This window comes from Lemur catta, chromosome 15 (genome assembly GCF_020740605.2).
Source record: "Lemur catta isolate mLemCat1 chromosome 15, mLemCat1.pri, whole genome shotgun sequence".
Taxonomy (NCBI): domain Eukaryota; kingdom Metazoa; phylum Chordata; class Mammalia; order Primates; family Lemuridae; genus Lemur; species Lemur catta.
The window spans coordinates 54,155,776-54,179,348 of record NC_059142.1 but is presented as its reverse complement, the minus strand read 5'-3'; the positions used below and the strand labels follow the sequence as shown (position 1 = coordinate 54,179,348).

The window sequence follows — 23,573 nt, the reverse complement described above, 5'->3', positions numbered from 1 at the left end:
GTGACGGCCGAGGCCCGCCGAGTGGGCCGGGCCATGCGGTCTGTCCCAGTGGCCCCCAGGGACCCTTTGTCAACCCTCCCGCTGACCCTTAGGCCCCTCCCTCGGGTGGTGCAGCCCAGGCGCGGCTCCCGGCGGCCCTTGCGGGGCACAGGTGAGCCACCAAGGGCTCGGGCCCCTCCTCCCCGGCGCCTCCCAGGTGAGCGGCCGTGTTCCGGCTGCGGGGTCCCGGCCGGGCCGCAGCCGCGAGGGTGGGGGCGACGCGCAGATCCTGCCAGCACTGGCTGGTTCTCCCCCTGCGGCGGCAGCTCCACCCCCTCCGAATTCCTTTCGGCCACCGAACTCTCCTGGGTGTCCCCGGGGTTTGGCTCTCTGGCTTGGACCCCGGCTGGGCGCGGGAGGGGCGGCGGGAGCGGGGGCGCGGGCATGGCAGCCCCAGGCCACCCGGCCGAGCCCCGCGCACCAGGGAGGGCGCTGGTGTGACCCCGGCCGGGTCGCGCGGGCCGGCACCACTGGCCGCGAGGGGCGGGGACCTGGGCGAGTGGCCAGGGGGGGTCGAGGGGATCCGGCGGTGCCGCGGCCCCTGGGCTCCCAGGCCAGGTTGCGACTCTTTCTGGGCAGCGGCTGCTCCCGGAGGGCTTGCTGCTGCCTGGGGTGGGGGGTTCCAGGAAACGGCCGCACCCTGCCCCTCCCCACCTGGCTCAGGAATGGTGCGCCCCGGAAACTCCACCAGACCTGCCCCGGCCTGGGGGCAGGGTGCCAGGGCGCTGGGTCTCTGCGGGGCTGAAGTCCCCGCTGCCCAGGCGAGCCCTCATCGCCAGGGCTGGCAGCCGGGGTCCCAGCCACGCAGCCTCCTTGCGCCCCTCGCGCAGCAGAGGTGGTGGAGAGGTGCGTCGGGAGCCTGTGGGCCTGAGCTCGGGAGGTCGCCCCGGAGGAAGGAGCCGGCTCCAGGGCCTGGATGGGGCACCCTCCGCCCCACCTCCGCAACTTTCCCCGCTGAGGCTGAGCGGGGGCCCAGGCTGGATCTCCCGGGCTGAGCTCCCGCGGGAGGGGGGAGGGGTTGGGTCGTGGGGGGTAGTTGGGACCGTGCATCCAGACACTGCCTGGCACCCTGTCCTGCGGCTCTGGCTCTGCCTGGGCCCCACTGGTCTTGTCCACGCCCTTGAGCTCAGCCAACTTTCCTGAGTTCCGAGTTCCGCTGGGGTGCGGTGTGCAGAGCTCTGCAGCAGGCAGCTCGTTGTTCCCACCCCACTCCCACGGGGTTGAGGCTGCAGCCCCAGACAAGGCCGCTCTGGTTCCAATTGTGTCAGTGACTGCCTGTGACGGTGACAGCAGAGCTGGGACAAAGGGGCCTGTTTAAGGCCCTGCCCCCTCCCTCCAGCTGGCTGCCCAGGGGTGATGGAATGTGGGGGCGTCAGTCTCCTGAGAACAGGAGGACCTTGGAGCCCCTGGGGTGACCTGGAGTGACCCCATGGGTTTGTGTGTGACCTAGCTGGGAGGCCCTCCTGTTTGCTGCTTCCTCCTGGGCTGGGGAGCGAGGGCCCAGCCCCGGCTTCCTGCTGGAGGAAGTGTTTTAGGTCACAGGGCGGGCACAGGGAAGGCCTCTGAGCTGAGCTGACCTTTCTCTTCAAGGGGGAGGTGTCTCTGGGCCAGAACCCTGAGAATGCAGGGCTGGGAGGGGCTGTGTCCACAGGCACCCTGCCCCTTCTCCATGTCCCAAGGACTGGCGACATCCAGGAAGCAGATGGGGAACTGCAACCCGCTTCCTTCCTCCCTCCTTCCCCCTCCAGCCTGGGCAGTGGAAGGGGCTGTCCCCTCAGTCTGTTCTGGCCTCAGGCTTATTTGGGGCCACTCACCTGACCACGTATCCAGCTGTGGTTGGGGCAGGATCGGGGTTCAGCAGCTGGGCTGTGAGTGGCACCTCCCACAGTCCCCAGGGGAGTGGGCGGTTTGGACATGTGCGAGGCATTGAAGGCCAACCAGCTCAACACTCCCTGTCTCGTCAGATGTGTAGCGGGAGGCTCCGGAGTCGGTGCCCAGGCTCTGAGGTGCCCTAGGTCTGCAGGCTGTCTGGGTGTGGGCTGCAGACATGGCCCAACCGCTGGCCTTTGTCCTCGATGTCCCGGAGACCCCAGGGGACCAGGGGTAAGCACTCTGGGTCTGGGGTCTGAGGACTGGTGGGCTGGGTCACACCATGGCCTGGTGGAAGGAGACGGGTGGCTGGAGCCTGACATCCCTGCCCCCTGCAGCCAGGAGCCCAGCCCCTACGATGAGAGCGAAGTGCACGATTCCTTCCACCAGCTCATCCAAGAGCAGAGCCGGTGGGTGGCTGAGGAGGGGCTGGAGCTGCAGCAGAGGGAGCCGGGGGCTCCAGGTAAGCCCGGGGCCTGGATGCCAGGATGGTGGGGACAGGCGCTTGGGCTTCCCAGCCTCTCCGGACAGCCCTTCCAGCAGTCTGCAGGCCTGGGGTGGGGGTAGGGTGGCAGAGACTACCAGCCAAGGGCACCTCCAGGACCTCTGGCCAAACCTCTCTTCCTTGGTAGGCAGTGGCCACGAGACCCTCCTGGGGCCCGAAGGTGCCCCCGTCCACAGCACGGCCACACTGCGCATTTTGGCCAGCATGCCCAGTCGCACGATTGGTGAGTGGGACCCTCTGCCCTTGGCCCCGGCATTGACCCTAGCCCGTGGGCTGGGCCAGGGTTTCAGCCCTGTGGGCTCCCGGCCCACCCCGTCTGCTGCCTGGAGGCCCTGCACAGCCCCATGCAGCCCTTGCTGGGTTCTAAAAATGACTCAAGTCATCCCGGGGATAAAAATAGGTTCTTGGGAGCCCAGCGGCGCCCAAGGTCTCTGATGCAGGGATTTTCCTGGGTGCTGGGAAGGGGTGAGGGATGGTGAGGCCTGGAGCAAGGGCCATCCCGGTGGGCGAGGGAGGTCCAGCCTGGCTGGCCCAGCCCTGCCCAGCTGCTTCCATAGGCCGCAGCCGTGGCGCCATCATCTCCCAGTACTACAACCGCACCGTGAGGCTGCGGCGCAGGAGCAGCCGGCCCCTGCTTGGGGACGTGGTGACACGCTCAGCCCGGCCCAGCATCCGCCTCTACGACCTAGAGCTGGACCCTGCGGCCCAGGAGGTGGAGGGTGAGTGAGCCTGCCCGGCCCAGACTCAGACGCCAGCCTGCCGCAGGGAGCGCCCGGGGGTGGCAGAGCCAGGAACGCCGCCCCTGTTAGCAGGCTGCCTGAAGGCCTCCCTCTGCCGGGACCTTCCGGGGCAGGGAAGTAGGGGCCTTTCAGGCGCAGAGGGCTTGCCCCACGGCAGGCAGGCATTCAGTGCACTCCACAAATGTCCTTCGAGCCCGTGGAGGGTTGCGGCCGCAGGACCAGGCTTTGGGGATGTGACAGTGGAAAACTGGCCTTCCACTCCCAGGTGGCTCACTGTCTACCCCGTGAGACAGACTTGGACCAAAGAAATGGATAAGTGGATGGGTAAAGCTCAGAGAAGAGAAAAGCTCTGTGCAGAAACCAGCCCAGCCTAGAGGGACCCAGGGAGGCTTCCTGGAAGAGGTGGTGCTAGAGCAGAAAGGGCGTGTGCAAAGGTGCAGAGGCCAGTGTGGAGGGACTGGGGAGCAGGGACCATTCTCGCAGGCTGGTCCTCAAGCAGCTGAGGAGCTTGGGGAGGCCCCTGACACGTCCCTTCTGCCTGGTCCCTTTGGGCTCTGCCTCCCCAGGCCTCGGGCACTTTCCGGGGACCCTGCCCCCAGCTGGCGGGTGATGGAGCAGGGCAGGGTGCTGTGGGCTCGGGGTCAGGGCGAACGTTTCACCGTTTACTCTGCAACCCGGGCCAGGTGTCATTTCCTATCTGTAAAATTGGGGTTAAAGTAGCACCCACCTTCTGGCTGGTCGTGAAGGTGCGAGGAGGCCTGTAGCCACCCTTCCAGGCCCACGTTGTGGTGATGACCCGTTAGGGGAGAGAAGAACTCCTCTGGGTCCTGGAACTTAATGTTGAGGTCCCAGGGGGCCCTGGCTGGGCCTCCCCAGAGAAAGGGGGTGGGGGTGGGGACAGGGAGCACCCGGCTGCTCGCCCTCCTCCACTCACCCCTTGAGGGCGAACATTGGGGGGCAGATGCTGGGGACTTGGGGGGGGTTGCTGGGCTCCAGGGGGTGGAGGTGGGAGAGTGAGGGTGGCCAGGCTAGCGGGGAGTCAGGAGCAGCTTCGTGACAGGCCTGGGACACCCCGACTGCTGGCCGGGTTCTGGCTTCAACCGTATGGGCAGAGGGGAGCCACTCGGGCTCCGGCCGGGCCTGGTGGGAGGGTGGCCAGAGGCCCATGTTGGGAGGGTGCTGCGGGGCAGGCAGGCTTGTCCAGGGTCCCAGCCGCGGCAGGAGGGAGGCTGCTGCGGGATGGGCAGGGTCTCCTCGTTCGTCTCCGCAGAGAAGCAAAACCTCCTGGTGAAGGAGCTTCAGGGCCTGTCGGCCGCCCAGCGCGACCACATGCTCCGGGGGATGCCCTTGAGCCTGGCGGAGAAACGCGGCCTTCGGTGAGTGGCCACCCTGCACGTGCGGCCCTGGGACCCACGTCCTTAGCGGGGCTGGGTGGTCAGGCATTGGGTCCTGAGCCTGGGTGGGTGGTCCCCGGAGGCGGTCAGGCCCCTCCTCAGTCCAGGCACCCATGGCTGCCTCTGTCCCCAGAGAGAAGAGCCAGACCCCCCGTGGGAGGCGGAGGGGCCAGCCTGGCCGTGGTGGGCTCTTCTCCTGCTGCAGCCGGCTCAGATACGCCTGCATCCTGGTAGGGCCTCCTGTGCGGGCCTGGCGGGGCAGCCACCCTTTCTCTTGCCGCTGTCCTGCTCCCGGGGTCTCCCAGCCCCTGCCTTGTTCTGGGCCTGTGAATGGCCCGTCCTGGGTCCTGTCCTCTGTTGGATGCCCGGGGCCTGGGCGTGGGGCAGGCGGGGCTCCCCCTCCGGCCTGGCCCTCAAGGCCTCCCTGCTGCTGTCCCCACAGGCCTCGCACCGCCTGGGGCTGGTGCTGCTCTCAGGCTTGCACGCGCTGACGCCGTGGCGCTATGCCCTGAAGCGCATCGGGGGCCAGTTCGGATCCAGTGTGCTCTCCTACTTCCTCTTCCTCAAGACCCTGGTGGCCTTCAACGCCCTCCTGCTGCTGCCGCTGCTGGCCTTTGTGGTGGGCGTGCAGGCTGCCTTCCCGCCGGACCCCGGCCCCGGCCCCCGCCCTGCCTGCACGGGCCTGGAGCTCCTCACGGGCGCGGTGAGGGAGCCCGCATGAGCCAGGACATCTGGGCCAGGCAGGGGTGCCTGTCTTCAGCTGCCGCCTTGGCACTGTCTCCCTGTCTTGTCCCAGCTTTCCTGCAGACCCTGTTCCTGTCCCCACCCCATGTTGTGACTCTGGGTGGCCACAGCCAGCTCCCCACCTCCCTTCTCAGCTGCTCCTTGGTGTCCACTGTGTCCTGGTTCCCGTGGGGCTGGGGAGGCCCAGGATTGTGGAGGCCTTTGGCCCATCCGTCTCCTTGCTGACCCTACCCAGGCCCTTCCCCATCGCTGGCCTCCCTCTGCCTCTCGGGGCCTGAAGGTGGGTCAGGGGTGGGGAGAAGGGAGAGTACCTAACTCAGCCTGGCGTCCCCCACAGGGCTGCTTCACCCACACCGTCATGTACTACGGCTACTACAGCAATGCCACGCTGAACCAGCCATGTGGCCACCCCCTGGAGGGTGGCCAGTGCAGACCCAGGGCAGGTGGCCTGCCCTACAATATGCCCCTGGCCTACCTCTTCACTGTGGGGGTGGCCTTCTTCGTCACCTGCATCACCCTGGTGTACAGGTAATGGTCCTTGACCTTATGAAGCTGGCTCTGGGCACTGTTGATCCATCCATGCATCCTTTGACCCATCCGTTGATCCTTCTTTCATTTCCTTTCTTCCTTTTATCCATCTATGCACCCACCTGCCTACCCACACACCCATCCATCCACCCACTCACCCACTCATCCATCCATCTATCTACCTATCCATCCATCCATCTATCCACCTATCCTATCCGTCCATCCACCCACTCACCCACTCATCCATCCATCCGTTCATCCACCCACCCTCCCATCCCACACACGTTCCCTGTGCTCAGCTCAGGACAGGAAGGTAAATTGAGCATGGTGCCTGCCCTAGAGGAGCTTACTGTTCCTGGAAGAAGATAGACCAATAAACGGGCTGGGACAATCCAGGAGCCCTAGAGGTGTTTGCCCAAGTGTTAGGGGAACACTGGGCAGGGAGTCAGGCTGGCATCCCAGGGGAGGTGGCACTTGTCCCTATATTGGGAGGTTAAGTAAGAATGGGCAGGAAAGAAGCAGGGGAGGGCATTTTGGTCGTTGTGATGGGGGAGGCAAAGGCCCTGAGGTGAGCCCAGTCTTCTGTACGTTGTCTGGGTGGGGGCAGTCCTGCCCCCTGTCCTAGACACGTGTGGCTGGTGGGCACTATGATGCACAGGGCTGGTCTAGGGTGGCTGGTGGTCCACGCCAGGAGGCTGGACCAGCGGTGTGGTGCGTCCTGCTCTTGGGGGGCTCCTGAGTGGGTGGGGGTTTCAGCCGCAGGACGTCCCGTCTGCCTTCTCCCTCCGGCCTCCCTGCCCCTCGTCCAGCGCCCGCCTGTCTCTGCTCCCCAGCATGGCCCACGCTTTCGGGGAGAGCTACCGCGTGGGCAGCACCTCTGGCGTCCACGCCATCACCGTCTTCTGCTCCTGGGACTACAAGGTGACTCAGAGGCGGGCCTCGCGCCTCCAGCATGACAACATCCGCACCCGGCTAAAGGTGAGCACCTGGGGCTGTGCCATCTGTCCCCAGCCCCGGCCCTGGAACCCCACAGCGGTAGCCCCCAGACCAAACGGCCACACTGGTCTGGAGGGAGGGCTGTCTGTGTGTGAGCTGACCTCGGGGCACTGGGGGGTCTTCTGCTAACAGGGTCAAGGTGGGCCCTGATTTTTCTTCCTGTACAGGCCCCTCAGTTAGGGGCTGCCCCTGTTGTCTGCTGGCGGGTGTCAGCACCCACAGCCCCATGAACACCCAGGAGCTAGCGTCACGGAAAACTGCACCTGGCGGGTTTCAGCGGGCATATGTGCTTGCGCTGGGGACCCTGGGGTCGAAGCCCCAGCTGGGGTGCTCGGCCTGCTTGCATGGCCTCTGCTGGCAGCCAGCAGGTCCTGCCCTGAGGCCCCAGGCTCCAAGCCGGCACATGTTCCTGGCTGTGGTTAGCTCAGTTAAAGGCCACAGGAGCCCAGTGGCTAAGGACTGTTATCTTCCCTGTGCTGCAGTGAGGAAACTGAGGCACAGAGGTTACGTCCCTTGTCAGAGGTCATGCATGGGGCCAGGAGGCAGCAGAGCTGGGCCTTGTGGAAGGTTCTCTGCCTTCCTGGAGTTTCCTGTTGTGCAGACTCAGAAGTATGGCCCGACTCATGGCCCGTTCTGCTGTCCTTGGGGAGCTCGCACTGGGGGCAGGTGCCCTCCATGCCTAGGGGTCTCCTGGTCACTAGGGGCCCCCACATCCACAGGGAACAGGGAAAGGACATCCGGCAGGGCAGCTCCGGAGGCTTCCTAGGTAGGGCTGGGGAGGCAGGCGGGGTCCTGTGTCCTCCCGTGCCTGCAGGGAGGGCCCAGAGCAGGCGGGAGGGGCAGGCGGGGCTGTTGGGCAGCTGATCCTTGACCCTCGTACCCCTCAAGCCTGCTGGTGTGTCTGCATGTGCCCCGGAGCAGGTGACAGGAACACACTGTCCCCTACAGGAGCTTCTGGCCGAGTGGCAGCTGCGGCAGAGTACCCGGAGCGTGTTTGGGAGGCTGCAGCAGGTGGCCGTGCTGGGGCTCGTGTGGCTGCTGTGTCTGGGGACCGTGCTGGGCTGCGCCGCGGCCGTCCACGCCTTCTCAGAGCTCATGCTGCAGGTGCCCGGAGCAGGGGGGCCCGGCCTTTGCGACTCTGGGCACCTGTCCCCAGGGGTGTCTGTCCCCCCTCCCACTCCACCCTGGCCACAGGGGTCCCACGTGCCCACCCACCATGCTGGGGCCGCCTCCCGGTCCCCCCCTTTGACTCACCGCTTGTCCTGTCTCCCGCCCTCCCCCATTTTTCTGTCTTTGGTTTCTCTTTCCTTTTCCACCAACTGTGCCCCCCACACTTGCGTGCGGTGTGAGTGGGAGGTGAGGGGTGGCCTAGGAAAGGGAGGGAGGTGCTGCCTGCCAGGTCTGCCCCTCCTCCGCCCCCTCTCCCAGCAGCCCCCTGCTCCATGGAGGGACATCTGTGGTGACCCTCCCCTCCTCTGCTGCCCTGGCAGGACCCGGTGGCTGCTGGCCAGGAGGTGGCACTGCTGGCGCTGCCCCTGGTGGTCTGCCTCCTCAACCTGGGGGTCCCCTACCTGTACCGCTGCCTGGCTGCCCTGGAGCCGCACGACTCCCCGGTGCTGGAGGTGTACGTGGCCGTCTGCAGGTGTGTGGCCGGGCGGGCGGGCCCTGGATTGCAGCTCCTGTCCCCCGGGGACCCTCCTCAGCCTCCGTGGCCTGCCCTCTGCAGGAACCTCGTCCTCAAGATGGTCACCCTGGGGGTGCTTTGCTACCACTGGCTGGGCCGCAGGGTGGGTGCCCTGCAGGACCAGTGCTGGGAGGACTTCGTGGGCCAGGAGCTGTACCGCTTCGTGGTGCTGGACTTCCTCTTCATTCTGCTGGACACGCTCTTCGGGGAGCTGGTGTGGCGGTGAGTGCTGGGCCGGGCCGCCCTGGGCAGCCAGGGCTCCCCAACCCGGGCCGGGGCGGCGCGCGAGGTTCTCAGGCCTGACCTCCCGCATCGGGGCCCGCGCCCGCGCCCGCGAGGGCTCTCGGGTAGAAGGTCGCTGGACCGAGAACGCCGGCGAGTCAGGACCTCACGCGCTTTTAGATTGCAAAGGAAAACGGGGCGGAAGCGATGTGCACGTGGGACTCTCGGTCTTGCAGACAAAGGAAGGGGCATGTTCAGAATGTTCTGGTAGCCCGAGTGGGTTCCAGCACTTCAGGTGTTTTCTTTTCCTTCTTTTTGTGTTTTCTTCAAGAATAGATGAATCCTGCCGGGCGCGGTGGCTCACGCCTGTAATCCTAGCACTCTGGGAGGCCGAGGCAGGTGGATCGCTCGAGGTCAGGAGTTCGAGACCAGCCTGAGCAAGAGCGAGACCCCGTCTCTACTAAAAATAGAAACAAATTAGCTGGCCAACTAAAATATACATAGAAAAAATTAGCCGGGCATGGTGGGACATGCCTGTAGTCCCAGCTACTCGGGTGGCTGAGGCAGGAGGATTGCTTGAGCCCAGGAGTTGGAGGTTGCTGTGAGCTAGGCTGACGCCACGGGACTCACTCTAGCCGGGCAACAGAGCAAGACTCTGCCAAAAAAAAAAAAAATTTATCCAAGCTCATTCTTGTTGGTAAGAATCAAAGAAAACTAAAAAATTCAATAGAAAAGTAAATTTAAAAAGAATATGTGAATTTAATAATAATAAAAAAACAAGATTTAAGAATTCAGTGAACTGTTTGGGTTTTTTTTTTTTTTTTGAGACAGAGTCTCTGTCACCCCCAGGTAGAGTGCAGTGGCATCATCATAGCTCACTGCAGCCTCCAACTCCTGGGCTCAAGGGATCCTCCTGCATCAGCTTCCCGAGTAGCTGAGACTACAGACATGTGCCACCATGCCCGGCTAATTTTTTCTATATACATTTTTAGTTGTCCAGCTAATTTCTATTTTTAGTACAGATGGGGTCTCGCTCTTGCTCAGGCTGGTCTCGAACTTCTGAGCTCGAGCGATCCTCCCGCCTCGGCCTCCCAGAGTGCTGGGATCACAGGCGTGAGCCACCATGCCCGGCCTAAAAATTCAGTGAAATGTTTGATGCTGGTTCTGTGTGTTTGGAGCTGGCGTGTCTGTACCCACCGAGAAACACACCCCAGAGGCAGCAGCTGCTGCAGGGAGCCCCTCTGGTGGGGACCAGGGTGTGAAGAGATATTTGCTGGGTGCCCAAAGGGAAGGGTCAGGATGTCACCTCAGTGTGTGGGTGTCCTCAGGCCCCGGGGCACCTTGCAGGGGTGGGGAGCAGGGCTGGTCTCCCCAGGCAAGGCCCTCCGGTCTGACCCTCAGGGCTCTCCCTCTGCCCAGGGTTATCTCTGAGAAGAAGACAAAGACGAGGCGGAAGCCTGAGTTTGACATTGCCCGGAATGTTCTGGAGCTGATTTATGGGCAGACTCTGACCTGGTGAGACTCCCCCACTTCCCTCCTGTCTGGCCCCTGAGGGAGGGCTGAGCCCCTTGGTTGGTGCCCCTTTGCCCCTGGGGACCCTGCACCTGCCTCCTGGGGCCACAGCAAGGACAGCCTGGGACTCTGCAGTGGCGTGGCAGGCCCCGTCTGCGGCCACTCCCACTTGCCCTCCCCGTGGTCTCAGGGAGGGGAGGGCACAGAGGCAGCCTGTCCCAACCCTGCCCTGGGGAGCCACGCAGGGTCGTGTCTCAGCCTCTGGAGCGCAGCCCCTCCCTCCCCGCCACTCCCACTTGCCCTCCCCGTGGTCTCAGGGAGGGGAGGGCACAGAGGCAGCCTGTCCCAACCCTGCCCTGGGGAGCCACGCAGGGTCGTGTCTCAGCCTCTGGAGCGCAGCCCCTCCCTCCCCAGGCTGGGGGTCCTCTTCTCGCCCCTCCTGCCCGCCGTGCAGATTGTGAAGCTGCTGCTCCTCTTCCAAGTCAAGAAGGTAACGCCGTGCTCACACCTGTAACCCCAGCACTCTGGGAGGCCGAGGCGGGCAGATCACTTGAGCTCAGGAGTTCGAGACCAGCCTGAGCAAGAGCGAGACCCCGTCTCTACTAAAAATAGAAAAATAGAAAGAAATTATATGGACAACTGAAAATATATATATAAAAAAATTAGCCGGGCATGGTGGTGCATGCCTGTAGTCCCAGCTACTCGGGAGGGTGAGGCAGGAGGATCGCTTGAGCCCAGGAGTCTGAGGTTGCTGTGAGCGAGGCTGACGCCACGGCACTCTAACCCGGGCAACAGAGTGAGACTGTCTCAAAAAAAAAAAAAGAAGGTAACGCCGCCATGGGCTGGGCGGGTGGCTGGGCCTGGCGGGGCGGCCCCAGCCACTGGGCAAGACTTGGCTGGGCAGACCTGGGACTTTGGAGCCCTCTGCCTCCCGAGTGACCTGCAGCTGGCATCCTGGGGCTGCCCTCGGGTCTGTCCCTCGGCCTGCGGGAAACGCTGAGCCCTCCCCTGCCTCTGGCAGGCCGGGCAGCAGCCACTCGGTTCACAGGCCACGACCAGGTGCCTGTGCGCGGGGCTGGGGCTTAGGGCCGGGGCGCTGCCAGACGTGAGCCTCAGGCCTTCCTGGCCCCTGGGAAGTGACCTTGGCCCTCTGTCCTCAGCCGGGGTGTGCTCAGTGGCTGAGACCAGGGACCTTGGTTCTGGCCTGGCTCTGGGCAGCTCCTCTCCCTTGTGGTCCTGTGTGTCCCTGCTGTACCATGGGGACTGCTCTAGTGGGGACCGAGGGAGCACACTGAGCAAAGACTGGGTGCGGAGCCGGGCACGGCCCGACTCAGTGCAGCTGTCAGGGTGGCCCCTTCCCGCGCCAGCGGCCCAGGCGGGCCACAGCCGAGTGCCTCGGTCTGCCCTGTGAACCCCCAGGCACCGTGGGGTGAGGGGGTCTCAGCATGGGCCCTGCCAGGCCTGGAGGTGTAGGGGGTGCTGGGCAGTGGCAAAGCGCAGCGTTTGTCCCCCAGACGAGCCTCCTGGCCAACTGCCAGGCGCCGCGCAGGCCCTGGCTGGCCTCGCACATGAGCACCGTCTTCCTCTCGCTGCTGTGCTTCCCGTCCTTCCTGGGCGCCGCCGTCTTCCTCTGCTGCGCCGTGTGGCAGTGAGTCCGGGCCCCGCGGCCGGTCGGGGAGCCCGGTGCTTGTCATCCAGGCCGGGTGCGGGTGCCGGGGTGTGGGGCTGGGATTGGGGGTGGAGCGGAGGGGCTGGGAGGAGCTGGGGGCCGTCGCCCCGGCTGAGGGGTCCGCTCACCCTCGTCCCCAGGGTGAAGCCCTCGAGCATGTGCGGCCCCTTCCGGAGCCTGGACACCATGTACGGGGCGGGCACGGCCTGGGTGCACCACCTGGAGGCCGCGGGGCCCCGGCTCTCCTGGCTGCCCTGGGTGCACCGGCACCTGGTGGAAAACACCTTCTTCATCTTCCTGCTGTCGGCCCTGCTGCTGTGAGTCCAGGCCCGGGGGATCCTGGGGGTCCCCGCTGCTCCTGCCTTGCCTGACAGCCCGTCTCCCGCAGGGCTGTGATCTACTTCAACATCCAGGTGGTGAGGGGCCAGCGCAAGGTCATCTGCCTGCTCAAGGAACAGATCAGCCACGTGAGTGCCCACCTGCCCGCTCTGGGGACACACCTGGGTGACGCCTCCTCTGCTCATCTGCTGGCCCGTCCCCAGCCCCCACAGCCTCTCTGTGGCCTCGGCTGTTGAGAGGGTTGTTTGCCAAAGGAGTGGCACGATCCGTAGTGTGCTTTGCATCTAGTGAAGGGCAGGCGTGAGGCGGCCCCAGCCCGGCTCCTGATCTTCGACCCGGGGACGGGATTCCAGCCCCAGGCAGTGGCCCCACGGGTGCAGGGTGCAGGGAGTGTCCGTGAGCACTTCTGAGATGCTAGGAATGGCTTTTGGCTTCCTGGGGACCCACGCTGGCACGTGGACCCTGTTCACTGCTCTCATTTTACAAACGGGAGGTGAGGGTGACAAGGTCAGGCCTTAAAACTTTTTTTTTTTTTTTGAGACAGAGTCTCACTCTGTTGCCCAGGCTGGAGTGCTGTGGCGTCAGCCTCGCTCACAGCAACCTCAGACTCCTGGGCTCAAGCGGTCCTCCTGCCTCAGCCTCCCGTGTAGCTGGGACTACAGGCATGCACCACCACACCTGGCTAATTTTTTCCATGTATTTTTAGTTGTCCAGCTAATTTCTTTCTATTTTTTTTAATAGAGATAGGTTCTTGCTCTTGCTCAGGCTAATCTCAAATTCCTGAGCTCAAGTGATCCGCCCGTCTTGGCCTCCCAGAGTGCTAGGATTACAGGCGTGAGCCACTGCGCCCGGCCCCTCATTTTATTTTTTAATATTTTTTTTTTTTTTTTTTTTTTGAGATGGGGTCTTGCTATATTGCCCATGCTGGGCTCAAACTCACGATCCTGCTGTCTCAGCCTCCCGCCCGAGTAGCTGGGACTACAGGTATGCACTACCATGCCTGGCAAAACATTTTTACTAAAAAACCAAAATGACAGGTTTTATGGGACCCCATGGTTTGTCATGGGATTGAGCTGCAGGAGGAAGACAGTGCACAGCTGCACCCCCTCCTCTCTGGGGCAGCCCCGTTCTCTGCTCTGAGGAGCACCTGTGTGTCCCCCAGGCGGCTCGAGTTTTCCCGACTGGGTCTTCCAGGCTGGCCTCTCGCCTCCCTGGGCATGGCCGGCCGTGCTCGGTGTGGGCAGGCCGCTCTTCTCTGAGCTCCCCCAGCGCCCTGACGTCACTCTCCCCATTGCCATTTTGTCCTTTCCTCTTGCACTTTTCCACTTTGGGGCCGCTGGGTGCCTGTGTCCCCAGGCGTGTTCCACACCAGGGCAGGGGCGCTTGTGGGGTCCGCGCTGGGTGTCTGCCAAGGCGAGGACTGGGCAGTCACAGCAGGCGCGGCCTCAGCAGACACGTGGCCCTGCGCAGGCTGGCGGGTGCCAGGAGCAAGGGCTGCCCCGTCTTCTGCCCTTCCCGTTGCCCAGTCCCTGAATCTCGGTGGGCTCCCAGGACGCGGAGCTTGGAGCTGGTGTCTCAGCGGAGGTGATCGCCTGGCCATGGCTATCAGAAGCAGATTTTTGGCTCAATGACTCCTGCCCTACTGTGTGGCGCTTCAGAGCCTAGGGGTACTCGGTGGGGCCGGGGTAGGGGGCGCGTAGAATCCTGTCTCCACTCGCCATTTCTGTGGGATCGGAAGGACCGTTCCCCAGGTGGGCGCTGGCTGCGGTGTCCGCCCAGGGCCAGCCCCGGCCGCAGTCCGAGTCTTTGGGGCCGGTGGTCTGAGCTTCCCCAGGGCCTGGGCAGGGCAGCTGAGGCCAAGGGCGCACCCTCCCACTCGCCAACAGCTCAACAGAAATAGCTCGGGGGCGTTGCTTAGGGCCCGTGGGCCCCCCGTGTGGGTGTTCTAAGCGGTGCTCCCGGGTCGAGCCGGGTTCCCAGATGCCGGGACCACTCTGCTGGCCGATTCGAGTAGTGACGGTGGCTGCCGTCCATTTGGTGTTTATGTGTGCCAGGTCCCCTGCTAAATGCTTCATAAGCTTTTCATTTTTCATTGCCCACAGAGCCCTGGGTCAGCCCAGTACTGGCCTCAAAGCTGTGCATGTCCTAAGACAGGAAGCTGGGAATGGGCCATGTTACGTGGTCAGGGGAGTGAAGGTTGCAGGTGGAATTACAGCTGCTCGTCAGCCGACCTTAGAGGGGAGATTGTCCTAGATTATCTGGGTGGCCCAGTGTGATCTCCGGGTTCTTATAGGTGAGAAAGGGAGGCAGGAAGGTCGGGTCAGATGATGCCACGTAAGAGACTCGACTGGCCGTTGCAGGCTTCGAAGTGGAGGAAGGGCTGAGAGCCACTGAAGGGGTGGCCTCTAGAAGCTGGCAAAGGGCTTGTCCCCTAGACCCAAACCAGCCCTGCCGATGCTGTGATTATAGCACAGTGGGACTCATTTTGGGCTTCTCACCTCCAGAGCTGGAAGATGATAAATTTGTGTTGTTTTAAGGTATAAAATTTGTGGTAATTTGATACAACAGCAATAGGAAGTATAAGCCCCTTGACTTGCATTATTATCCCCCTTTTACAGATGGTGACACTGAGGTCAGAGTACAGGTAATTTGTCCAAGGCAGAGTTAGTAGGTGGCCAGGTTGAAATCGAGTCAGGCTGGCTCTGGGCCCTCACTGTGCAGCTGATCACATTTCCCTCTTCACCTTGGCCACTGGGAAGTTTAGATCCACACAAATGACCACCTCCTGGCTCTTGGTTTTTCCTTAACCTTGTTTTGGTGCCTCTTTCACCTCTTTTAGCTTCTTGCTTCTTGTGATGTCAAATATGCCTCATAAGTTCACCCCTAAATGCGTCCTGGAACAAGGGGGCTCTGGATGGACCGATGGACAACTCTGTTCTCTTCCCCTGTGTTCTGGCCTTTCTAGGAGGGGGAGGACAAAATCTTCTTAATCAACAAGCTTCATTCCGTCTACGAGAGGAAGGAGAGGAAGGAGAGGGACGAGAGGAGCAGGTGAGGGGCCACTCTGAGCCGGGAGGGGACAGGGCTGGGCTGGACGGTGTCTCTGGGACGTCTGCCCTCCTCCCAGGGGGGCAGCCACCGCGGCCCAGTCACTGAGGCCCTTTCCTGCGGTTGCTCCTCAGGTGTGCGGGGCGCTTGGGGAAGGAGGAGAGTTAAGTCTGGTGAGGGAGGAAACGGAAATGCAAGACCTGCCCTCAGCACCCTGTGCCACTCGCTGTAAGTCGCTTGGTGCCATCCTGGCGGGGCCTCCTCCCCTTGGGGTCAGGGCCTGTCAGCGCCTGTCACTGGGGCCGATGTCCGGTGCCTGTGGTTAGACCTAGGGAAAGGGAGGTGGCCGGGACGCAGAGACTTGTGAAATTCAAAAGCATTCTCGTCGCTGGAGGGGCCATTGAGGCAGGCCGTCTCTGCAGGGACCCTGACGACAGGAGGGTGGGTGGTGTGACAGCCGCTGGCCGCAGTGGACAGACGCATGAACAGGTGCACACACAGGCATGTGCACCCAGAGGCCTGTTTCTTTCTCCTTCTTGGCCCCCGGCCTGGGGGGCAGGCTGAGGCCGCCCCCCCGGGGAGCTGCTGGGCTAGCCCTGCCCCCTGCGGCCGGCAGACCCTCCTCCCCCGGGGCGGCAGCACCCGCAGAGCAGCCGGCCACTCATGGAACACACACGCTGGGCCCCGAGCTAGCCTGGGGACCCCAAGGTCGGGCACGAGGCCTCACCCTCTGGGCCTCAGGAGACTGCAGGGCCCCCCGCCTCAGCTGCCCCCTGTGGGGGAGGGACCGGTGCCCCGGGCCCCCATTGCGGGGCTTGTGAGGCTCCTTGGGCCCGGGCCTGCGATGGCGTGTCGGCTGCCACTGGGCTGTGCTGTGTGAACTTGCTGGAACCCGACCACATCTGACCCCCAAAGAGGCAATTTCATGAGGTCCGGCACCCCCCACGTCAAGTACCTCAGAGGTGGGTCCTTGCGGTGTCTCCCCGGCCTTCGCCTGCCCTGGAGCTCTCTAGGCTCTTCTTTGGAAGCTATTGGGCATCGGCCTGTCCCTCGCCGGCCCGGCCACACTGAGGTCCGGCTCTGCCCAGCCTGGTCTGCCGGGCGCTTGCTGACGCCCCTTGCAGCAGGGCTGGTGGGACCCAGGAGGCTGCGACTCCCTTGCCCTGCTCGCAGAAGGGGACACCTGGTGGGACAGCAACAGGCTCAGCAGGCTTACCCGGCGCCCTGGTCACTCTCTGTCCCACGGCACAGACTGACATGAGACCAGGCTGGCTCCTCAGTGACCTTGCTAGGACACCAGGATGGCGAAGTGACTCTGCTTCCCCTTTGGACAGTGGGGGCAAGTGGGGCTTGGGCACCCCCTGGACCTTGCCCTGCCTTGACTCTATTTATTCTGATTAAATGGTTTTGCAAAGTGGGCTTGTCCCGTGGGACTCTGTGACTTGGGCCTGCTCAGATGTGCGCAGGTGCTGGCAGGAGCCGTGCCCACATCCTTCCTCCTGCCGCCTGGGGCCACCTCCGGGGCTGGTCTTGGTTGTGGGGCGCTCAGCTGGGCCAGGGCGCCCTCTGCTGGCCAAACCCCAGCTGGCAGGGGCTGGAACCCGGTGCCTGCCCACCCAGACACTGCCGTTGGTTGGCCTGACCCGTGCCCGGAGCGGCTTCCATTGCATGGGCGAGCCAGGCAGGCACAGGCTGTGACCGGAGCACTAAGTCAACCAGCGGGTGATGCCTTAGTGGTTATTGGGGCAGGAGAAGGGAGGCAAAATTAGGGAGCCACATTGGGGTGGGGTTGGTGTATTTTAGTTGCAAATGAGCTGTGAGGGGTTACGGGGAGGAGTCTCCAAGGCAAAGGGGCAGCCAGTGCCCAGGCCCGGAGGCAGGCAGGCTTGGGTGGGGCAGGGCCCCTGTTCCTGGCTGGCTGGGAGGGTGGTGACCCTGGGTCCGGCCAGCCAGGCTGAGTTTGAGGAGCCTGTGGGATGCCCTGGGGCTGTGGGGAGTGGGCACGGGGAAGGGGGCACTCGCCAGTCGCTCACAGCCCATGTCTGATGTCTGCAGAGGCTGAGCTCAGGGCTGGGGAATGACCCTGGGTGGGGAAACAGGGTCCGAGTGGCGATGGGCCAGCACTCAGCATCCTACAGTGCAACCTGGAAGAGTCACACCCAGAGTGGAGATGGCCCTGCTACTAGCAGCCCCCCAAGCTGGGCCCATTCTCACCCAATACCGTCCCTTCCTGAGGACAGTCCCAGTGGGAGGCTCCTGTGCTCTGCAGACACGTAAGGGCAGGTACCAGCGGCTGACGTGGCCCCTGAGGCTCACCTGGCATAAACCTGCTTGTGTGGGTCCCCGGCAGCGCCCAATGGGTCAGATTTCCCAGGATTGTGTGGCCAGTCCAAGCCAGGTGTTGCACAGGGACTTCTGCAAGTAGCCGGCACTGATCCTGGGTGGCGAATTTTGGCTACATTTCTGGGCACAGGTGCTGCTGGGTGAGACTGGGTGGGCAGCTGTGAGTGCCTGGCTGAGCTGGGGTCTCTGGGCCAAATCCATCCAGACACCATCCTCTCAACCTGTGGCACCCGTGCCCCCACCTGCACCCCTACTTCTTGCCTCACTGCCTGGGCGCCATCCCATCGGATCAGTGGCGGCGTCAAACCCTCAGTAGGAGCCTGAGCCCCACTGCAAGCTGTGCATGTGAGGGATCCGGCTGCGCTCCCCGTGAGTCCAAGGCCTGATGACCCAAGGGGGAGCCAAGCCCCTGACGTGCCGGCCTGCCCCCCTCCATGGAAAAACTGTCTTCCAGAAACCTAGTTCCTGGTATCAAAAAGGTCGGGGACCGCTTGACTCAGTGTCGTCATCAGTTGTGATTTGGTGAACCCCCTTCACCAGCATCCCAACTCCAGGAGGGCTGGACAAGCAGTTTCTCGCACAGAAGGGGAAGAACCTGCCCGGGACGTTTCTGCAGAATTACCACGCGTGCCGGGCCGTCCTGTGTGCACTGGGTCAGGCGGCAGCAGCCAGTGATGCAGACACGAACCTAGGTGTTCCTCTGAGGGTGTGCTGTAGATGTATCAATGGATTCCAAGTAAAGGACGTTATTTTTGCTACAAAAAAAAAAAAAAAAAAAAAGCTAGCTATAGTTGCCCAATAAGACCAACTTAAGACTTAGAAGTAGCCAGCTGCTGTCCGAGTGGATCCTTGACAGTGACATTTCAGGCTGAATGACAAGGCTCCTCTGTGCCACTGCTTCTCAATCTCGGCTGCACACTGGAGCCCACTGGGGAGGTGTTAGAAACGCGGCTGCCCAGGGGCCACACCCAGAGATTCTGAGTTGGTTTGGATGTGTCTGGCATTGGGATTAAAAAAAATTTCCAGATAATTCTAACATGGGCCAAGGTTGAGAACCCCTGCCCTGGGACCCATCTAGCACTGAACTGTCCTCACACACACACACACACACACAGGCCAGGGGCGCGTGGAGCCGTTCGGAAAGATGCGCCTGGTTTCCATGAGGCGGGAGCCAGACTCAGGCAGGGGCCAGGCCCCCGAGAGGAAGGCGCGTCCTCGGGCGTCCTCGAGCAGCTCTGATGTGCACAGCTGGGAAACCAGCCGCTGCCCGCACGATCCTGCTCAGGCCTCCTTGGTCACCCAGGTGCCGGGCCTGCAGAGAATCTTCTTGACGTGCCCCCGTCTCCGTTTCCCTTTCCCTTCCCACTGTCAGATCTGCCTTCTCCGTCACTGGAGTCAGGCTTGCCACGACACTCCTGCTTCTGGCAGCTTCTCTCCTCCTTTGTCTCCACAGCCTTCTTTGGGCACCATGCTGCCACCCGCTGGGCACTGTGTTCCCATGGTGTTGCCAGAACAGTTCAAACACAGAGGGAAGCTCCGCATCTGCGGTTTTCTTGATTCCAGACAGCAAGTCTTTTCACACCTGGGCACCAGGAACACCCCGACTCGTCTCCTGAGGCCTCGCACTGGGTCTTCACGTGGGGTCCTGGCTTACACGGTGCTTCCTGCCTGTTCCCCGAGTCCCCCAGTTTGTCAAAATCCAATTCAGCCTCTCGGGCCCAGGGCAAATGCCACCTCCTCCAGGAAGACTGCTGCATCCTTTGGCCATCCTCAAGGCGCTGATGTGGTTCTCCAGGGCAGGGCCCAGGTGCTGGTACAGAAGCTGGACGCCTCGGGCACACAACAAACATCACTGCGGGGCTGGCGTGCAGAGCTGAGCACTGCCTCCAGGTCGGCACTAGTTAGAATGAACGGCAGGAGCATTCTGACCGTCCTGTTTCTGAAGTTTCATTTTTGCTCTAGCGTTTAATTTCTTCTCCTGTTAGGACCCACTCAGTGCTTTCCTTCCCAGTTTCCAAGAGAGGCTGGTCCGAGCCAGCAGCTCCTGCCTTCACTGCGGGGCCAGCTGTGGCGGGGTCGGGTGGCAGTTCCATCTTCTCCATCCGTGGGATTGACACACAGGAGGCAGGTCTACCTTTGACCCTGCCCCAAAGAGTGGAGACAGAAAGACACTCATTCTATTAGTCTCTGAGGGAGGGGTCCCCACGGCCTTTGTCTTCGAGACTATACTGCTGAGCTGGACGCACTGATGCTGGACGTATTTAGGGTTGTGGGGAGTGTTCCAGGAACGGACATGAGACAACAAACCCAAGCGCTTTGACTTCTGCCACCCGAAACGCTGTGGCGAGGATGGTGCTGCTTCACCCAGCACCGGAAGCGGCGCTGCGCTTGTACAAAGTGCTCTGTGAAAGTTAGCTAAGGCGATTTCACAAGAGTAAGTGGATAAATGTCTATGAATCACAAAGACCTTCATGACTCTCTTCTCTCCAAATGTGTCGATGTCCAAGCTGGGTCCTGGGTAGAGGTGAGCGGGGTCCTCCACGTGGCTCTGAGCAGGCCCTGGCCACGACCTGCTGCCATCCTGGCAGGACTGGTGGGCAGATGCCGCAGATGCAGACGGGCGCTGCAGCGCAGCTTGGAAGCTCTGTCGAGCCTCTCAGCTATTATTAATGTGATTTAAGTGCTGACAGCAAAGCCACAAAACACATGATAAAATACAACAAGTCAAACAACTTAAATTCTAAGTTTAACTAATATATATAAACTGAGGACATCATAAAAGAAAACAGGAAATACACATATGGCAGGACAACTTTTTCCCAATTTCAGTATACAAAGCGAAAACTGATAATATCTGTCTTTGAAAAGTAAAACACATTAATTTGAACAGCCAAGAAAAAAAATTGCAATTTATTAAGATTCAACAAAGCGTTGTACTTTTGAAAGCAACTTTCGGTGCATGTTCTTCAACAATCACATTCTATGAGGAAAACATTAAGAGCCACAAACTTGTTTTTTAATCTGAGAGTTACAGACATCTTAAATTCAAAATAAAGGTAAAAAACAAAACTGAACAAAAAAATCAAACAAACCCAACAAAAATCCGAAAACAAGCAGATTCTTTACTTCCATCCCCAATTTTAAAACATCAGGAGTTTTTCTACAACTCAACGCTAACTGGCAGCACGGGAGCTGTCTGGGTGCACACACACACACGCGCACGCACGCACGCACACGCACATGTATTTGATACACATATGCAGGTATCCAGACATCAAATATACAGATGCATGTAATGGCAATGAGATGCAGCCACTCTGAGGAAGGTTCGTGCCGCTAAATACACTACTGAACTCGAGAAGAAAAGTCTTGAACCCAGTTTGTGCATAGTTCATGATCCTCTATAAAACCAGCTTTTGTTGACCTGCAATCTTGCAGGACTTTTTTTTTTTGTTTTTTTGTTTTGATAAAACCATTAAAAAGCTAATTAAAAAAAATGTAATGCACAAGTTTCCTGATCAAGCAGGCAGGGAGCACAATGTTCATATATTTTTTTTTTTAAAACATACTTGAGGGTATGTTATTCCATTGTCTTTCTTCCTTGCAAAACAATCAAAACATTGATCATTTTTAAAACATAAAGCAATTTTTAATATATAAAGCACTCTTCAAACATCTATTTCTTTTTGAGTCCATTATTTGGTAAATATGTAACTGCTACACATTAGAGATTAGGTATTTTTGTATTTGCGTTTTTTTCTCTTTTTTCTTTTTTTCTTTATTTTTTTATTTTTTATTTTTTAATAACATCTTCAGTGCTAGGAGTTGGGTGTAAAAATACATGAAATGGTGTGGAGCTGCCCTCGGGAGCCCTGGCTTTCCTGAGAGCGCGTCCGGCATGTGCAAGACAGTGGCCACAACGCCTCGTCACTTTGACGAAGGGGCGAAAACAATCGACAGAGTCCACGACGACGGCCGAGGGGGACAGCACTGTCCGATCCCAGAGCTCTGAAGTAGCGCATCTGCATTCTGAAAATAGGTTTCTTTACGATGGAAGTATTTTTTTTTATTTTTTTAATTCCTTTTTAATTTTTTTTTTTTTAATTTAAAGTCTGAAGGAGAAAAAAGGTCTGTAAACAGGTGGGAGCCCAAACCGTGGGCTCCTCCAAAAGCAGTCACAACCCATGTCCAAGTGCTTGTTTCGTTCCTTCGCGGAACCATCCGCTCTTTACAAGTATCTATGGCCACAGTTCAACAACAGTTTTTTTCTCTTTAACTTTATATTCCAAATGGAAAAATGGTGCAATACTCTGGTAATAACTTTCTTGCATTAGTCCACAATAAAAAGCTGCTAAAGGTAGGTATACATATTATTTCTCCAGAGATATACACTGTAATTTTTAGACGCAGTAACAGAGTCCTTGAGTAAACATTTACACGTGAATTGTCACCGGCCCTGTCCTATGAATTCTCTTTAACATCTAGGATTAGCTGGAGGGAGGGCAGGGACACTCAGTGCAAAGTTAGAAGCTAATAACAATAACAAACGTTTGACCAATGCGCCAAAAAAAAGCATATACTGAATAAAAGGGAAACCCACAGTTAAATCCCTCACACGCTTTCAAACACACGAACGCAGAAAGTGCGCGCCATGCAGAAGCACGCACTACACACGTGCACACACACATTCTGTTTCCACACACACACATAGGCGATGAACTCAGAGATTTTCCTAGAGCCTGTGTCTGTGTACTCATGTCAACCTGGAAGTGTAGAATTAGACTTAGAAAGTGTTCACATTTCATTATTGGCCTGCTGGATTCAAGTATTTGCATGTTTGATATGTCTTTTTTTTTTAACTTTTAAAAAATATTTTTTGGGATAAAAAAAATGACATGAAAAAGTAATGAAACAAGGGTAATGTGCATAGGCGGATCCAGGCGAGCAGAGCAGATCGCAGACCGCGCCGCCCGCACCGGCTCTGCCACGCTTGCGGGCCGCCTCTGGTAATGTGCATAATCGTCACAGGCTCGTCTTAAATAGGCTTCACGTCTCCCTCCCTCCCGCCCCCCGTGATAAAATAACCCTTTCCAGCCCACCATCTGAAAAGTGCCCTTCATGATAGAACTATTCTAAGCAGCTTTTATACTTAAAAAATCAAAATGACAACACACCATACAAACATATAAGACACACAAAATAAAAAGCTATGAGGAACATCCTGTCGTTAGCATGTGACACTGACCGAACGCAGCCCGCACTGTTGCGTGAACAGTTCGCAAGGACTGCGGCCAAGGTTCGTCTTCAGAACTGGACAGAGGTACTCAAAGGGGCTGCCGCTGCTCAGGTCCCGCGGGGCCACGGCACCGCGGCTGGGAAGGGCCCGCGCTCTCCTGGTGCGGATGATTGTGGCTCCTAGAGGGACTCCCCGCTGAGCAGGTCCCCAGGCAGCAGAGTGGTCAGCGGGGTGGGGCTGCCAATCACCCTGCCGTCGTCAGCGCTGGGCGGGCCCCACAGGCTGCTCGAGTACTGGGGCCCCCCGCCCCACAGCAGCTCACCGCTCCCCTTGCCGCCCAGGCACGGGGCGCTCCAGTGGCCGGCGTCGCTGCGCACCAGCCCATGGGAGCTGCCAGAGGTGCCCAGCCGCGGCTGGCTGGTGGCGCTGCTGGACTGCCAGCTGGAGGTGGGCGGCAGCGCTTGGCCTTGGGCTAAGAAGCGATTTACTTCTTCTTCGCCAGCGAACTCAGCCAGGATGGTAGTGTTTCCCAGGACACACCTGCAACGCAAGACGGGTCACGTGAGCGGGCACTCCAGTCCTGCTGAGTCTGCAGCACTGCCGCTCTGTGAAGGGAAGGGCTGCCAGGAGTCGTCCTACGTCTTACCATTTCCAGACCCATATTATGAATTTTTTCCTCATTTTAGAATTGTATGACAGTTGTAC

The 23,573-nt window shown here is 60.1% G+C and overlaps 2 protein-coding genes and 1 pseudogene across 17 annotated transcripts in view; 1 reads left to right on the top strand and 2 right to left on the bottom strand.

Annotated features, from left to right (window-relative positions):
* Positions 1-17: 17 nt before the first annotated feature.
* Positions 18-16,703, top strand: TMC6 (transmembrane channel like 6). 7 transcript variants are annotated; one of them, XM_045569563.1, is made up of 20 exons: positions 18-196; positions 2,004-2,142; positions 2,247-2,371; positions 2,541-2,636; positions 2,971-3,132; positions 4,424-4,529; positions 4,681-4,777; positions 4,990-5,250; positions 5,629-5,819; positions 6,653-6,797; positions 7,764-7,919; positions 8,306-8,457; positions 8,542-8,721; positions 10,141-10,236; positions 10,648-10,723; positions 11,748-11,881; positions 12,043-12,219; positions 12,291-12,369; positions 15,207-15,292; positions 15,424-15,552. In XM_045569563.1, exons 2-20 carry the CDS (start codon positions 2,087-2,089, stop codon positions 15,455-15,457), a joined length of 2,409 nt encoding a protein of 802 aa, XP_045425519.1. In that variant the 5' UTR covers positions 18-196; positions 2,004-2,086; the 3' UTR covers positions 15,458-15,552. The 7 variants fall into 7 exon arrangements, 6 of the variants coding, with proteins under 6 accessions (XP_045425519.1, XP_045425515.1, XP_045425514.1 ...); XR_006739448.1 differs by lacking the exon at positions 11,748-11,881 and adding an exon at positions 16,541-16,703 and having other exon boundaries at positions 19-196; positions 15,424-16,251; XM_045569559.1 differs by lacking the exon at positions 11,748-11,881 and having other exon boundaries at positions 19-151; positions 15,424-16,703.
* Positions 16,704-20,513: 3,810 nt separating this feature from the next.
* LOC123650636 lies at positions 20,514-22,467 on the bottom strand (annotated as a pseudogene). Its single transcript, XR_006739447.1, has one exon. The product of XR_006739447.1 is annotated as an uncharacterized LOC123650636 (transcript).
* Positions 20,514-23,573, bottom strand: part of TNRC6C (trinucleotide repeat containing adaptor 6C) — an 85,474-nt gene continuing 82,414 nt past the window's right edge. For all 9 annotated transcript variants that reach the window (XM_045569553.1, XM_045569555.1, XM_045569554.1 and 6 more), the window contains one exon: positions 20,514-23,408. In XM_045569553.1, the coding sequence (XP_045425509.1) occupies positions 23,048-23,408 (361 nt within the window). In that variant the 3' untranslated portion in view covers positions 20,514-23,047. The remainder of the gene's footprint in view (positions 23,409-23,573) is intronic.